The 15,435-nt window shown below is 42.6% G+C and overlaps 1 protein-coding gene across 1 annotated transcript in view; it reads left to right on the top strand.

Moving 5' to 3' along the window:
- Positions 1-281: 281 nt before the first annotated feature.
- The window catches only part of LOC121282464 (sodium/hydrogen exchanger 2-like), a 196,807-nt gene continuing 181,653 nt past the window's right edge, over positions 282-15,435 (top strand). Inside the window, exons 1-2 of the mRNA XM_041196168.1 lie at positions 282-351; positions 12,915-13,154. Of these exons, the coding sequence (XP_041052102.1) occupies positions 282-351; positions 12,915-13,154 (310 nt within the window). The remainder of the gene's footprint in view (positions 352-12,914; positions 13,155-15,435) is intronic.

Genomic DNA, 15,435 nt, shown 5'->3' on the forward strand with positions numbered 1-15,435 from the left:
GTTACATGCAAACTGCTTGTAGACCCCAATGTGCCCCCAGTACTGCACCAACAGTGACAAATGCCATTTCATGCCAGAAAGCAGATAGAGAACGAACTTCAGCATCTACTCAACATTATCGAGAAAGTTGGGGATTAGCCTACCCGTCGGGACTCACCCATACAAGGCGTCAAGAAACCCAAGAGTGAGAAGCTATGTTGATATATGGTCACCAAAACAAGTCTTACAACAAGAAAGACACTAGAAACCGACAACTGATGACATCATAGAGAAAGTGAATGATGCTAAACACTTTAGTAAACTTGAGCTCAATGCAGAATACCATCAAATCGAGCTTGCAGAAGAATCAAGGTATCTTACAGTATTCTCTATTCACTTTTTCAATACAAGAGGCTCAACTTTGGAGTCAATTCAGCAGCTGAGACACTTTAACACATGACTCAGTCTGCATTCAAGGACTTGAAGGCATGATGAACAGCATAGATCACATTCTCATTTAAAGTCACACTGAAAGTGAACTCCCGGCACACACTCTCCACTTGTTGGAGTGATACCTAGCACAAAGGAAGATGGTTGTGGTTGTTGGAGATCAGTCATCTCTGTTCCAGGACACCACTGCAGGAGTTCCTCAGGATAGTGTCCTTGACCCAACCATCTACAGCTGCTTCTTCGATGACCTTCCTTCCATAAGGTCAGAAGTAGGGATGTTCACTGATGATTGCATAATGTTCAGCACTATTTGCCACTCCTCAGATACTGAAGTAGTCCAAGTCCAAATGCAGCAAGACCTGGACAGTATCCAGGCTTGGGCTGACAAGTAGCAAGTAAAATTTACGCCACACAAGTGTCAGGCAATGACCATCTCCAACAAGAGGGAACCCAACCATCGCCCCTTGACATTCAATGGCATTACCATCACTGAATCCCCCACTATCAAGATCCTGGGGGTTACCATTGACCAGAAACTGAACTGAACTAGCCATATAAGTACTGTGGCCACAAGATCGAGTCAGGGGCTAGGAACCCTGCGGTATGTAACTCACCTCCTGACTTTCCAAAGCCTGTCCAGCATCTACAAGGCACAAGTCAGGAGCGTGATGGAATACTCTCCACTTGCTTGGATGAGTACAGCTCCCACAACACTCAAGAAGCTTGACACCATCCAGGACAAAGCAACCCACTTAATTGGCACCACATCCACAAACATTCACTCCCTCAACCACTGATGCACAGTAGCAGCAGTTTGTACCATCTGCAAGATGCAATGCAGAAATTCACCAAGGCTCCTTCGACAGCATCTTTCTAAGCCACGACCAACCATCTAGAAGGACAAGGACAGCAGATAGATGGGAATACCACCCCCTGGAAGTTCCCCTCCATCCTGACTTGGAAATATATTGGATTCAATCAAATGGTGAGGAATGACAATAGACCTCAATTCAACAGCGATGAGTTCATTAAATTTGTGAACTTTCTAGGATTCGCTCATTGAGACATCACACGCATTAGCTTTAGGAGAAGTTGAGTGATTTATGCCTACCTTGAAGAAAGCGATACATACAGCTAGAACTGAGAGAAAGTCATAGAAGCAAGAGCTGTATTACTTTCTTTGCAATCACAAAGCGACTCCTCACTCGACAACTGGAAAAACTCCAGGTACACTCATCTTTACACATCCTACACACACACATCTTCCTGAACTCCCCATGGAGTTCACCATGTATGTGAATGCTGTCAAGAAGGGAAGGATCGAATGAGCGTATGTGAAGAATGGGACATGAAATTTAGAGCTATAACCAGTAGATAAGGTGCATGTGAAATATGATGGTCATATTGGAAAGCAAGCAATCCCTATGACATCCAACCATTTGTTGTGACCAACACAAAAGGGTAAACAATACTAAGCATGGTTCACAAATCATCACACGGAATGAACCATTCTTCAAAACACTGAAAACACCATTCATAAGCATTGAATCTAATTCCGACATTGGCATCTCAAATGAAGAACATGAGTTAAATTAGACCACACCTGATATTGCATGATATCCTACTCATGAGAGGAAACATCTACCATGCTTAAGTGACCATGTGACGAAGTAAAATCTTTTCAGTTGGTGAACAACTCTTTTAAATTAATGCAAAAGTTAAAATATATAATAAGCTAAATGTTCAATTTCTGCTTAAGTTTATTATCTATGGTTTAGAGACAAATCATTGAAACATGCCGTCTCTTATTTACTAAGAAGGGGATGAGGTGTTGCAGTGTTTTAAAATTGCATTGTACATTTTGTTCATTTGAAAATATCATACAGAATTGTACCAGCAGAGGGGGTCTGCAAGCAGAAGCAGAATCTGAAGTAGCTTTTACAATAAAAGGAGCCATGTTTCTTGTGCACTTTTAACTCTGGCTGTCTCTGGTTGTTTCTAGTCTCACAAATCTCACATTCCCTATGGAAGCTGCATCATGGAAGTTAAAGATTGTGAAGCTAGGGCCATGGTGGGATAGGAGGGGAAAAGGAAGAACTTACCTGCTGAAGCACTACTGTGTCAAGGAATCCTATTGCACTAGGCATTAATCCAATGTTACCCTCTAATGAGAGCCTGAACAGTGATTATGATGCTACTTTAGTTCTGTGCTGTGTGTATGATAATTGTACTGTTTGTCAGTCGGCCATATCTGATACTCATCTGGATACCTAATCCCTTATTATCTATTTATAGCACTTAGTAGTACATCATCCATGGCTCAGAGCTAACGTACTTGCCTTGAAGCCAGAAGGCTGTAGGTTTCAGTCCCAGTTGTGAGATTTGAATGCAACACAATAGGTGCCACTCCAATGCAGTATTGAGGGAGTGTTGCACTTTTAGAAGTGCTGGCTTCTTGAAGAGCTGTTAAGCCGAGGTCCCATTTGTCCTTGCAGGTGGGCATAAAAGATCAAAGATCTTCTGGCTAATATTCATCCTTCATCCTTCATCCAACATCACTAAAAAAGATAGCTTGTCATTATCACATTGCTATTTATGGTACTTTGCTGTACACACTGGCGGCCGCATTTACTGTCCAGTGGCTACAATTCAAAAAAAAACTTCATTGATTGTAAAGCACATTGGGACATCGGAATAAATGCAATCGTTTAGTTTTTTATTATTTCCATTGGTTTCACTGGCACTTGTCACCTCAAGAACCACCTGCCTGATCTGTGATGAAAACACATGTGCTTCCTCATCATGTGCTTAGTATTAGGATAGAACCTTGGGCAGGCATGAATTCCACTAAGCTGGCTAAAGGTGATGTTTCTACAAATGTGATGGAATCAGCAAAGAAAACATTTTTAAAGTAATAGCCCTAGACTTCTATGGGGCTGTACGAACAATCATAAGCAATGCTCTCACAGTGCTCATGTCCTGTGCTATTGAACAGCCCGTGACCTGTACTACTGAACTGCTCACTGCAGATACCAGTCATTACAATGAGCTGACCATTCTACTTTACAGATATCCGTAGTGCTCTCCTCCGCATCCCACTCATGGCTTTGCTGTATGCTACGCATAAACACACAGGTAATTAATATGCTTGCTGCAGCTTCAAAGCTTAACCCTGCATGTTTGCAATACAGGAGGAGGCTAACCATATCCATGCAGGGTCTTCACAAACAATAATCCAAAATTAATCCCATTTCCCTGTTCTCACCTTGTAGCCTTTTTATTTTTTCCTTCAAATATTTATTCAATTTTCCTATAACAGATCCACTTTTTGCCAGCAATTATTTCCCATGGCAAAGCATTCCGTGCTTCAACAATTCTCCGTGTGAACTCTAATAGTCCATGATGACAATTTTAAATTAATGACCACTTGTTGCAAACTGTCCAATCAGATAAAACAATATTTCCCTATTCATGCTGCTTCAAACCTGCAATAACATCACCTTCCCCCCATTCCTCCACCCACACCACACCCTCCCCCCCCAACCTCCCTACCCTTAGCCTTCACTGCTTCAGTGAAAATGTTCCCAATATCCAAAGTTTCTTTCATTAAATACACTTTTCCAAATCTGGCATCAATCTAGTGGACCTATGCTGTATGGTTGGTTTAAAGTCCTCTTTAGAATGGAGTATTTAAAACTACATTTGGGACTTGAACTAATAAATAGCTTTTTTATTCATTTAACATTACTTCATGTCCTTTTTTTAAAAAAAGCCAAAATGCTATTGGCCTATTTTTAATGATTTTATCTACCTGCACTCTCATTTTTGAGAAATTAAGTAACTTGAACCTTCGGTTTTCCCTGTGCATTGAGACCCTTTAGCAACTTTCTGTTGAGAATGAACACACCCGTTTCTTGTATCTCCTCTCGAAGTATATAACATCACACTTTTCTGCATCACAATAACAGTAACTTGCATTTATATAATGCCTTTAATGTAGTCAAAATATCTTAAGACATTTCAGAGGAGTGTAATCAGACAAAAATTGACACCAAGTAAAAAGAGGTGATTTCACAGGGGCCCCTTTTGCAAACAATTCTGTGATGGGTGTTATCTTTTGGTGTTACAATGGTGCTGTCCCAGCAAGCACCTGACTAACAGAGACTAACATTAATTTCTCTTGCTGCCCTGCACATTGTGATTCACTCTGTTCTCCCTCCTGTGATACTCCATCTATGCCTTCTCTGGATGGTGTGCAACTTGGCAGAGCTTAGTAGAACTGATAATTGTCATACAGGGTGTTTGCTCGCTGATACTCGTTGGACCACTCTGTTGCTTCCTTCTTGTGATCAAAGGAGGGGACAACATTTTGAAATGTTGCTTCAGTTGAATGCATAGCACTATTTTTATTGAGTGATACTTCCTGTAATGCTAGACAAGATCGGCGTTGCCACTAATGGGACAATTTTACATTGCGGAATATTGTGATGCTATCTCTTATCACAGGGGAGTCTCTTGGTTTGCTATCTTCCAAACTCTTGAAACATTTTCTGAGGGCTTGTCATGTTAAGGATCCCAACCCCCTTCCCCAATTTCTTGGATTCTGTATCACTGCTCCCATTGGATTATGACCATTTCTAATGCGGGTAAAATAAAGAATTGCATTTATATATGATTTGTCACAATCTCAGGTGGTCCTAAAATGCTTTATTTTTTTAAAAATGTGGTCACTGTTGTAATGTAGGAAATGCAGCAGTCATTCTATACACAGTAAATCCCAAAACAACAGTGTAGTTATGAGCAGATAATCTGTTCTTTTTAGTGATGTTGGTGGAGGAATAAATGTCAGCCAGGAAGACCTTCCTTGCTCTTTTTCAAAAAGTGCAATGAGATTTTTTCAGTTTACATGAAAGGGCAAAAATGCCTCATTCCAAAGAAAGCACCAGCCCTTTTACTGCACTGGAGCATAGAGGTCTACAGCACAGAAAAAAGTCCTTTGGCCCATCGAGTCTGCACCGGTCAAACAAGTACCTAGCTATTCTAATCCCATTTTCCAGCACTAGGCCCATAGCCTTGTATGCCATGGCATCGCAAGTGCACATCCAAATATTTCTTAAATGTTATGAGGGTTTCTGCCTCTGCCACCCTTTCAGACAGTGAGTTCCAAATTCCCACCACCCTCTGGATGAAAAAATTCTTCCTCACATCTCTTCTAAACCTTCTGCCCCTTACCTTAAATCTATGCCCGCTGGTTATTGATCCCTCTACCAAGGGGAACAGTTTCTTCCTGTCTACCCTATCTGTGCCCCTCATAATTTTAGACACCTCAATCATGTCCCCTCTCAATCTCCTCTGCTCCAGGGAAAATAACCCCAGTCTATCCAATTTCTCCTCATAACTAAAACTCTCCAGCCCAGGCAACATCCTGGTAAATCTCCTCTGCACTCTCTCTAGTGCAATCACATCCTTCCTATAATGCAGATTCCAGAATTGCATGCAATACTCTAGCTGTGGCCTAACCAGCTTTTTATACAGTTCCAGTATAACCTCCCTGCTCTTATATTCTATAACTCGGCTAATAAAGGCAAGTACCCTATATGCCTTCTTAACCACCTTTTCTACCTGTCCCACTATCTTAAGGGACCAGAGGACATGCACACCAAGGTCACTTTGATCCTCGGTACTTACCAGAGTCCTACCATTCATCAAGCATTCCTGTGCCTTGTTTGTCCTGCTCAAGTGCATCACCTCACACTTATCTGGATTAAATTCCATTTGCCACTGATAAGCCCATCTGACCAGCCAGTCTATATTCTCCTGTAATCTAAGGCCATCCTCCTCACTATTTATCACCCCAACAATTTTCGTGTCATCCGTGAACTTACTGATCAACCCTCCTATTATTAGTCGTCTCAATTTCTCTGCTCCTTTCACCCATTCTAATCTCTCTCTCTCTGAACTTACTGCACTCCATTCTCTCAGGTCCAACCCTGACATTGTCATCAAACCCGCTGAGAAGGGTGGTGCTGTTGTTGTCTGGCGCGCTGACCTCTACCTCGCGGAGGCTGAGCGTCAACTCGCAGACACTTCCTCCTACCTCTCCCTGGACCATGACCCCACCACTGAACATCAAGCCATAGTTTCCAGGACTGTCACTGACCTCATCTCCTCTGGGGATCTTCCTCCCACAGCTTCCAACCTGATAGTCGCCCAACCTCGAATGGCCCGCTTCTATATCCTACCCAAAATCCACAAACAGAACTGCCCCGGTAGACTGATCGTCTCAGCTTGCTCCTGCCCCACAGAACTCATTCCTCATTATCTTGACTCCCTTCTCTCTCCCTTGTCCAGTCCCTTCCCACCTACATCCGTGATTCCTCTGACACCTTACGTCACATCAACAATTTCCAGTTCCCTGGCCCCAACCGCTTCCTCTTCACCATGGACATCCAATCCCTCTACACCTCCATCCCCCACCAGGATGGTCTGAGGGCCCTTAGCTTCTTCCTCGAACAGAGGCCCGAACAATCCCCATCCACCACTACTCTCCTCTGTCTGGCTGAACTTGTTCTCACACTGAACAATTTCTCCTTCAACTCCTCTCACTTCCTCCAAATAAAAGGTGTGGCTATGGGTACCCGCATGGGCCCCAGCTATGCCTGTCTCTTTATGGGGTATGTGGAACATTCCTTGTTCCAGTCCTACTCCGGCCCCCTTCCACAACTCTTTCTCCGGTACATCGACGATTATTTCGGTGCTGCTTCATGCTCTCGTCGGGACTTGGAAAAATTTATTAATTTTGCTTCCAATCTCCACCCCTCCATCATTTTCACGTGGTCCATCTCTGACACTTCCCTTCCCTTCCTTGACCTCTCTGTCTCAATCTCTGGTGATAGACTGTCCACCAATATCCATTACAAACCCACCGACTCCCACAGCTATCTCGACTACAGCTCCTCAAACCCCGCTTCCTGTAAGGACTCCATCCCATTCTCTCAGTTCCTTCGCCTCCGTCGCATCTGTTCCGATGATGCTACATTCAAAAACAGTTCCTCTGACATGTCCTCCTTCTTCCTTAACCGAGGTTTTCCACCCACGGTCATTGACAGGGCCCTCAACCGTGTCCGGCCCATCTCCCGCGCATCCGCCCTCATGCCTTCTCCTCCCTCCCAGAAACATGATAGGGTCCCCCTTGTCCTCACTTATCACCCCACCAGCCTCCGCATTCAAAGGATCATCCTCCGCCATTTCTGCCAACTCCAGCATGATGCCACACATCTTCCCTTCACCCCCACTTTCGGCATTCTGTAGGGATCACTCCCTCCGGGACACCCTGGTCCACTCCTCCATCACCCCCTACTCCTCAACCCCCTCCTATGGCACAACCCCATGCCCACGCAAAAGATGCAACACCTGCCCCTTCACTTCCTCTCTCCTCACCGTCCAAGGGCCCAAACAATCCTTTCAAGTGAAGCAGCATTTCACTTGCATTTCCCCCAACTTAGTCTACTGCATTCGTTGCTCCCAATGTGGTCTCCTCTACATTGGAGAGACCAAACGTAAACTGGGCGACCGCTTTGCAGAACACCTGCAGTCTGTCCGCAAGAATGACCCAACCCTCCCTGTCACTTGCCATTTTAACACTCCACCCTGCTCTCTTGCCCACATGTCTGTCCTTGGCTTGCTGCATTGTTCCAGTGAAGCCCAACGTAAACTGGAGGAACAACACCTCATCTTCCGACTAGGCACTTTACAGCCTTCTGGACTGAATATTGAATTCAACAACTTTAGGTTTTGAGCTCCCTCCTCCATCCCCACCCCCTTTCTGTTTCCCCTATCCTTTTGTTTTTTTCCAATAAATTATATAGATTTTTCTTTTCCCACCTATTTCCATTATTTTTAAATATTTTTAAATCTTTTATGCTCTCCCCACTCCCACTAGAGCTATACCTTGAGTGCCCTACCATCCATTCTTAATTAGCACATTCGTTTAGATAATATCACCAGTTTAATACCTATGTGTTCTTTTGTTCTGTTGTTTGTGACATCTTTTGATGATCTGCTTCTATCACTGCTTGTTTGTCCCTACAACCACACCAGCCCCCTCCACTTCTCTCTCTCTCTCTTTCTCTCTCCACCCCCGCCCCCCCACCCCACCTTAAACCAGCTTATATTTCAACTCTTTCTTGGACTCGAACTCAAGTTCTGTCGAAGGGTCATGAGGACTCGAAACGTCAACTCTTTTCTTCTCCGCCGATGCTGCCAGACCTGCTGAGTTTTTCCAGGTAATTCTGTTTTTGTCTCCTATATTCAAAGTCTAAATCATTTATATTGCCCACAAACAGCAAGGGACCCAACACTGATCCCTGTGGAACCCCACTGGACACAGGCATTCAGTCACAAAAACATCCCTCGACCATCACCCTCTGCTTCCTGCCACTCAACCAATTCTGGATCCAATTTGCCAAATTGCCTTGGGTCCCATGAGCTCTTACCTTCCTTCTCAGTCTCCCATGCATAACCTTATCAATAGCCTTGCTAAAGTCCAAGTAGACTACATCAAATGCAATGCCCATATCTACACACCTGGTCACCTCTTTGAAATTTTCAATCAAATTGATGAGACATGACCTCCCCTTAACAAAACCATGCTGACTGTCCTTGATTAATCCCTGCCTCACCAAGCATAGATTCATTCTGCCCTTCAGAGTTGCTTCCAATAGTTTCCCCACCACTGATCAGTTATGTGAAATGGTGCTCAAGACTCTAGGGTGAAACTTGAACTCATAACCTTCTAATTCCAAGGTAAGAGTGCAACCACTAAGCCATATAGAAGAACAGTACTGATATATTGAAAGTACATAGAGCAGTGACATTGCCACATGACTGCACACTTTCAGTGGCTTAGAGCATGTTTCAATTAAACAAGTACCATAGTGACATCTTGACATGTGAGTATTCATTGTGTGAACCATCTATTGATAATGTTGCTTGCATGCTGGCTGGTATGTGCGCTATTTTAATGCATATCTTACGTTGTTTATCTATCGGTGAGGATTTCAGAACATAGGGGCATAAACCTTAAAATTAGAGCTAGGCAATTCCGGGATGATGTCTGGAAACATTTCTTCACACAAATGGCGGTACAAATCTGGGACTCTCTCTCTCCAAAAAGCTGCTAAGGCTAGGTCAATTGAAAATTGCAAAACTGAAATTCATAGATTTTTGTTAGGAAAGACCAGTAAGGGAACCATGGCAATTAAGTGGATTTAAGATTGTTACAATCTTGGTCAAGACCAGTAACCTATTTTTTGAAGGATAGAAGAAATACAAAATTCCAGTTATTTACTGAAAGAATGAAACTACAAGTTTCCACGGTGGTTTCCAGTTTAAAAAAAATAAGCTTTTTACTATGCAAGAGTTAAAAAAAGTAAATATTATCTTGGGTAACCACTCCACAACCTAGAATAAGCATAAGTTTAATATGAATTAACAGGTAAATTGGGTCAATCATAAACTATAAATAGCAGGTTATAAATGACACCAAATGACAGGTACAACTAAGCCCGATCTTCCGAATTGGCTTGGCAGTCCACTCAGCATGTTTGTCATCAATCTCAGTCACAAAGTCCTTGAAAGTTCTACCTTTATTATAAAGAATAGCTTCTTCTAGGATTTAGCCTGAAATCCAGTTAACTGCAGCACACAAACAATTTGAGATCCACAGGCACAGTCTTCGCCAAAAATGCCACACATCTGCTGAACCTCCTCAATTTTGCTAATAGCACTTTGGGAGGCATAGATCCACTAATGTTATCTTCAGTACAGAAACAGCCACAGCAACTGTATATTTGCCTATTCTCAGGTTCTTAATCTAGCCTCTGTCTCTTTGAATCTGCCTCTACTGTATTACTGGGATCATCATCATCTGAGCTCTGAGGTCTCTGTGCTCTTTTATATACTTCAACCGGTTTTAATCTCCCCAGGTGTTCTGGTTTCCAATCTCAGCTTCAGTCTCAGTTTCCTTAGAAACTGAAAGGGTCAGTTTCCTTTCTCAGTTTCCCTTTTTTAGTTAGAGTCTGCCTCAAAAAATACAAGCTTTGAAATCATGGATTGCATCACAAGATATAGGTCAGCCATGATTTAATTGAATAAAGCAACAGGCTTGAGGGGCTGAATGGCCTAATCTTGTTCCTCTGTTCATTCCTACATTGCTGTTATCCATTATTCTTATTCATGCTAAGCATTCGTTGCCCTGGTTCTCTCATGCCACTGCATCACTGGGTTAGCATCCTCCTACTAGTTTCCATGGCGAAGTAGGAATGGATGGGATGTTTGCCAGAGATGACTTACTTGCATTCTTCATGTGGCAGATGGTTGTTATGCATATTAACAGTGTTGAGCTACTGCAGTAAAATCTCTTCAGATCAATCTGGGATCTTGCCAGATCCTGTGAGTTCTGGAAATCCATCACTGACTCTAATGTTTCCTCCTTTGCCTATTGCACCAAATGCATTATCCTGGGGCTGTGCAGGTTTGGTACCCCATGTTGACAACCCATATTCTCTTTCTTCAGATTCTTTGCAGCAGTGCTTCAAGCATCTGAAAATCCAGACAGAATTTTCTTTATCTCCTGTACACAAGGGTATAGCCCAGCCATTCAGTATATAGTTGGATGGGGCCCCCTAACTCTACTTCCAAGGTATAAATGGCTGCTTAGCACTTTGAAAAATGCAGCACATGATCAATAATATGTGTATCTCATTGAATGATCAATAGTGCAGTCATTATATCTCCCATTGGATCACAGCCAACTCAATGACCATATGTGTACTGTTATGATCCGGTTAGGGATCAGTAATTTTTGTTCTAAAGTAGATGAAGTTTGAAATCCTAAGAGATTAAAGCTCCAAAATTCTACAGTTGTAATCAGTCAAAAGATTTTTTTTTATTATACAAAACTGAAGAATGTAGACAATCAATAATATCTAGTTTATACTCAAACATACAGGATTAACATGAGGTAAACATGAATTATCAGGCAAACCATGGTCAAACATACCACAAACTGTGCATTAAATGGCAGACACAACCAAGACAGATCCCACAAATTTTCTCAGCAACCCAACCAATATCAGTGATCACTGTGTGTCACAAAGATGTTTTAAAAATTCTGTCTTCCTCACGAGGGATTTCAACTTCTCCCTTGAGGACATAGCCTTTGGTTTTTGTCAACAGCAGTTTGAATTCAGCTTGGAAGCCTTCTTGCTTTTACTGCCTGCAGTGAGTTGGCAGACAACTGGACTCCAGCTCAAATTGCTCTGACTGCTCACCTCCCAACTGCTCAATCACTTCACCCAAGACTGCGACCCACTGGGTCAACTAGACTTCAACCCAGCATTATAACCACCTGCACGATCCCAACTGTCTCGCTGTACTGAACAAACAACCGTATGACCCTTCTTCAGAGCCACATAGGCTCCAAACGTTAGCTCTGTCTCCCTCTCCACAGATCTGCCAGACCTGCTGAGTTTTTCCAGCATTTTCTGTTTTTGTTTCAGATTTCCAGCATCCACAGTATTTTGTTTTTACTTTGGGAAACCTAGGGACACTTTTAATATTCACCTTGGCAGCGACAAACTCATCCCAAGAAACACATTTTTAAAACTCAGCAAAATAGTGAGTTTATGCTCATGTTTAGCAGCATTTCATTTAGCCTTGAAGCCACAGCAAAAGGCATTTATAGCATTTAAAGGCAAGCAAGGGCCCATGATTAACTGTTGGTTTGTGCTCAGCTTTGTTTTATTTATTGGTTCACAGGCTGTGGGTGTCACTGGCTGGGCCAGCATTTATTGCCCATCCCTAACTGCCCTTGAGAAGGTGGTGATGAGCTGCCATCTTGAACCGCTGCAGTCCATGTGGTGTAGGTACACCCACAGTGCTGTTAGGGAGGGAATTCCAGGATTTTGACCTAGTGACAGCGAAGGAACTGCGATATATTTCCAAGTCAGGATGGTGAGTGACTTGGAGGGGAGCTTACAGTTGGTGGTGTTCCCATGTGTCTGCTGCCCTTGTCCTTCGAGATAACAAAGCTGGCAGGTTTGGGAGTGTGGTTATGAGGTGGGGACAGGGTCAGGATTAACTGTGAGACCATCCCGTGGTTGAATAGTCCACAATTTCTGCAGTATCTAGACTCACACCTAAATGACATAGTGCAGCCTTAGAACTCAACTCCAGCAAATAGACAACACTTTGGAGCAGGGGGGATCAGAATTATAATAAAACCATGCACCTTCCGAAACAAAAACGGAGCCATTTCAGCTTTAAATGCAGAAGCCTGGTGTAGCCTGTGCATCCAGCTCACTCTGAAAGGGTGCGGTGTGGAGTGAGCAGAGGCTGTGCACCAGCTCCGCTCATCATGTCCCGGTGCAGTATCTGGATTGGCATCTTATTGTTTGAACTTTTAACAGGGGGCTCCCTTTTAGCCGAAACTATATGGGACCCGAAAGCAGCAGGGCGGACCAATAACGAGAGCCAGCAGTGGAATCCGGTCACCTCGAAACAGCCGGAATCCACAGCGATCCAATCGGTCTGGAACCTAGGGCAGGAGGGCAATCAGAGTACATTCACGGACGGACTGAAGATCTTCTCCCTGGACTACCATCACGTCCAAGTCCCTTTTGAAATAACACTATGGATCATGTTAGCATCGCTGGCCAAAATAGGTAAGAAAACGGCGAAATCTCCCTCACCCGTTGTGTGCCGAACCTTTCAGACTGTCCTTAGTAGAACCGGTCAGATTATAAATGTGTCCGCTTCCTTGGCTAATTTCCCCATCTTGCGTACCAAAGAGCGATTACTCGGGATTCGGGAATCTGGCAGCTTTACCTGACTTTTGTAGATACACCGGTTCTTGTTGTTACAGTTCAGCCCGAGGACGTAGTCAAAGCTCCCTCCTCGCTTTGATTTAAATCCGAGTGCTGTCCCCTATGTCTGCCCAATATCACTATTGTTGCATGCACATCGTTCAAATCTACATATTAACTGATTTCCCATATTAAATATGTACAACAGTATAATGATGTGTCTGTCTGGGAGCTTGCATCTAGTTTAGCGGTACATCAATCATTTCAGGGAATCGTTTATTTCTTGTTTGGCACCTTCAACAGAGAAAATAAAAACTGTATTTTCTTTGAAGAAAACAGTTATTCTTCCAATCCATGAGTTCTGATTTCAGGATTTATCTCAATGAGGGGATGGATTTGTTTAGAATGCAGAACAGATTCAAATTCTCTCTTTTATCAACATAGGTTTTCAAACTGAAGTCTCCAGACCCTCTGGGTTTCAGGAAGGTAGTGTGTGTGTGTGATTTTCTATATGCCAGCCATCACCTTTCTCTGTTTGTTGTCTTGCTTGCATTTTAATTCTGGACCAATAAGGCATGTTTTCTGCAACTATCACTGTTTTCATGGGGATAGCTGGCACTGTCTTTCAAAAGTTAGCATGGGGTAGGGCTTGGAAGTGTGTCAATATTTGTAAGACACTCCCCACCCACCCCCCCTCCCATACAAACAACAATTGAGGAATTATTAATTTATAGTATTTGAATTGGGTGTTGAATTCCAAATTTGCTGAGTGTGGATGAGTTTAAATAGTGTCAGTGTGACACATAAGAGTGCTACATTAATTAACATATCAAACAGCTGATATAGGCCATTCAGCCCACAGTGCCTGTGCCAGCTCTTGGAAAGAGCTGTCCAATTATTTTCACTCAGCTGTCCTTACCCCCAGCACTATAGTTATTCTGATTTTCAAGTATATGTCAAATTCCCTTTTTAAAATAATTATTCCTTAAGAATAAAATAATTTAATGATCCATGCAGCACATGGCTATTGCCTAAACTCAAAGGTTTGAATATTGTCAGTGGAGCTAGTGGAAGATGTTTAGCAACAACCGATGCCTGTAATTGTATTCATTTAGTTAAGGCTGCTCTTTGCAGTTCACTAGAGATGAAGTAATCAGAGACACATGCATTAATGACCAGATAGTTGTCTAAATTGGAATGGATGAGCAAAACCCACAATATAAATCTTTGTTGTCACATTTGCTGCTGCAATTCCTGGATCGTGTTAAGAAGATAAATCTAGTTTCTGCCATCACCAGAAAATACCAATAACTCTTTTAATAAATAATAAAGTAATAGAAATAACCAACTGTCCACTTTCTTTTATTATTGGAATATTATAATTACAAAATAGATTCAGACTTTAAATAGCTTGTTGTTATTGTTACTGGAGGCTGAAGCAAAGTAAGACCAGGCGTAGGCCTTTCAGCCCATCGAGCTGGCTCCACCATTTCATTAGCTCTGGCATCTCTTATTTTTTTCTGACTCTGTTTCTGTTCCTATCTCTGTAATGTTGTCCAGCCCTTCAACCCTCCAGGATATCTGCACCCTTCTATTCCTGGTCTCTTAAGCACCCCCAATTTTAAATACTCCCCCATTGATGGCCATGCCTTCAGTTGCCTAGGCCCCAAGACCTGGAATACCCTCCCTACACCTCTCCGCTTCTCTACCTTACTTTCTTCCTTTAGGACATCACTTAAAACCTAGTTCTTTTGCCTCCTGATCTAATACCTCACATGGTTACATGTCATTCTCTGTTTTATAATGCCTCTGTGAAGCAACTTGGGATGCTTTATAACATTAATGATGCTATATAAATAGAAGTTTTTGATGTTATTTTAATCAGAAATTCCTGCTGTTCCTCCATATACCTTAATCCCTTGTCTTAATTTCCTTTTTAGGAACCTCAATTCATTCTGCTCACATGACCTGCTGAGACTGTACGTTCCACGTTCTCACAATTGTTTGTGCGGTGGCATTTTTTTACTGGATTAATTTTTAATCTCTTTGATTTTTGCCTGCCATTCATCACATCCACTGCTGCACCTTTAAATAATAATCAGTTCCAACATAATTAAATATTTATGATGCATTCTTTTGG

This window comes from Carcharodon carcharias, chromosome 9 (genome assembly GCF_017639515.1).
Source record: "Carcharodon carcharias isolate sCarCar2 chromosome 9, sCarCar2.pri, whole genome shotgun sequence".
Lineage (NCBI taxonomy): Eukaryota > Metazoa > Chordata > Chondrichthyes > Lamniformes > Lamnidae > Carcharodon > Carcharodon carcharias.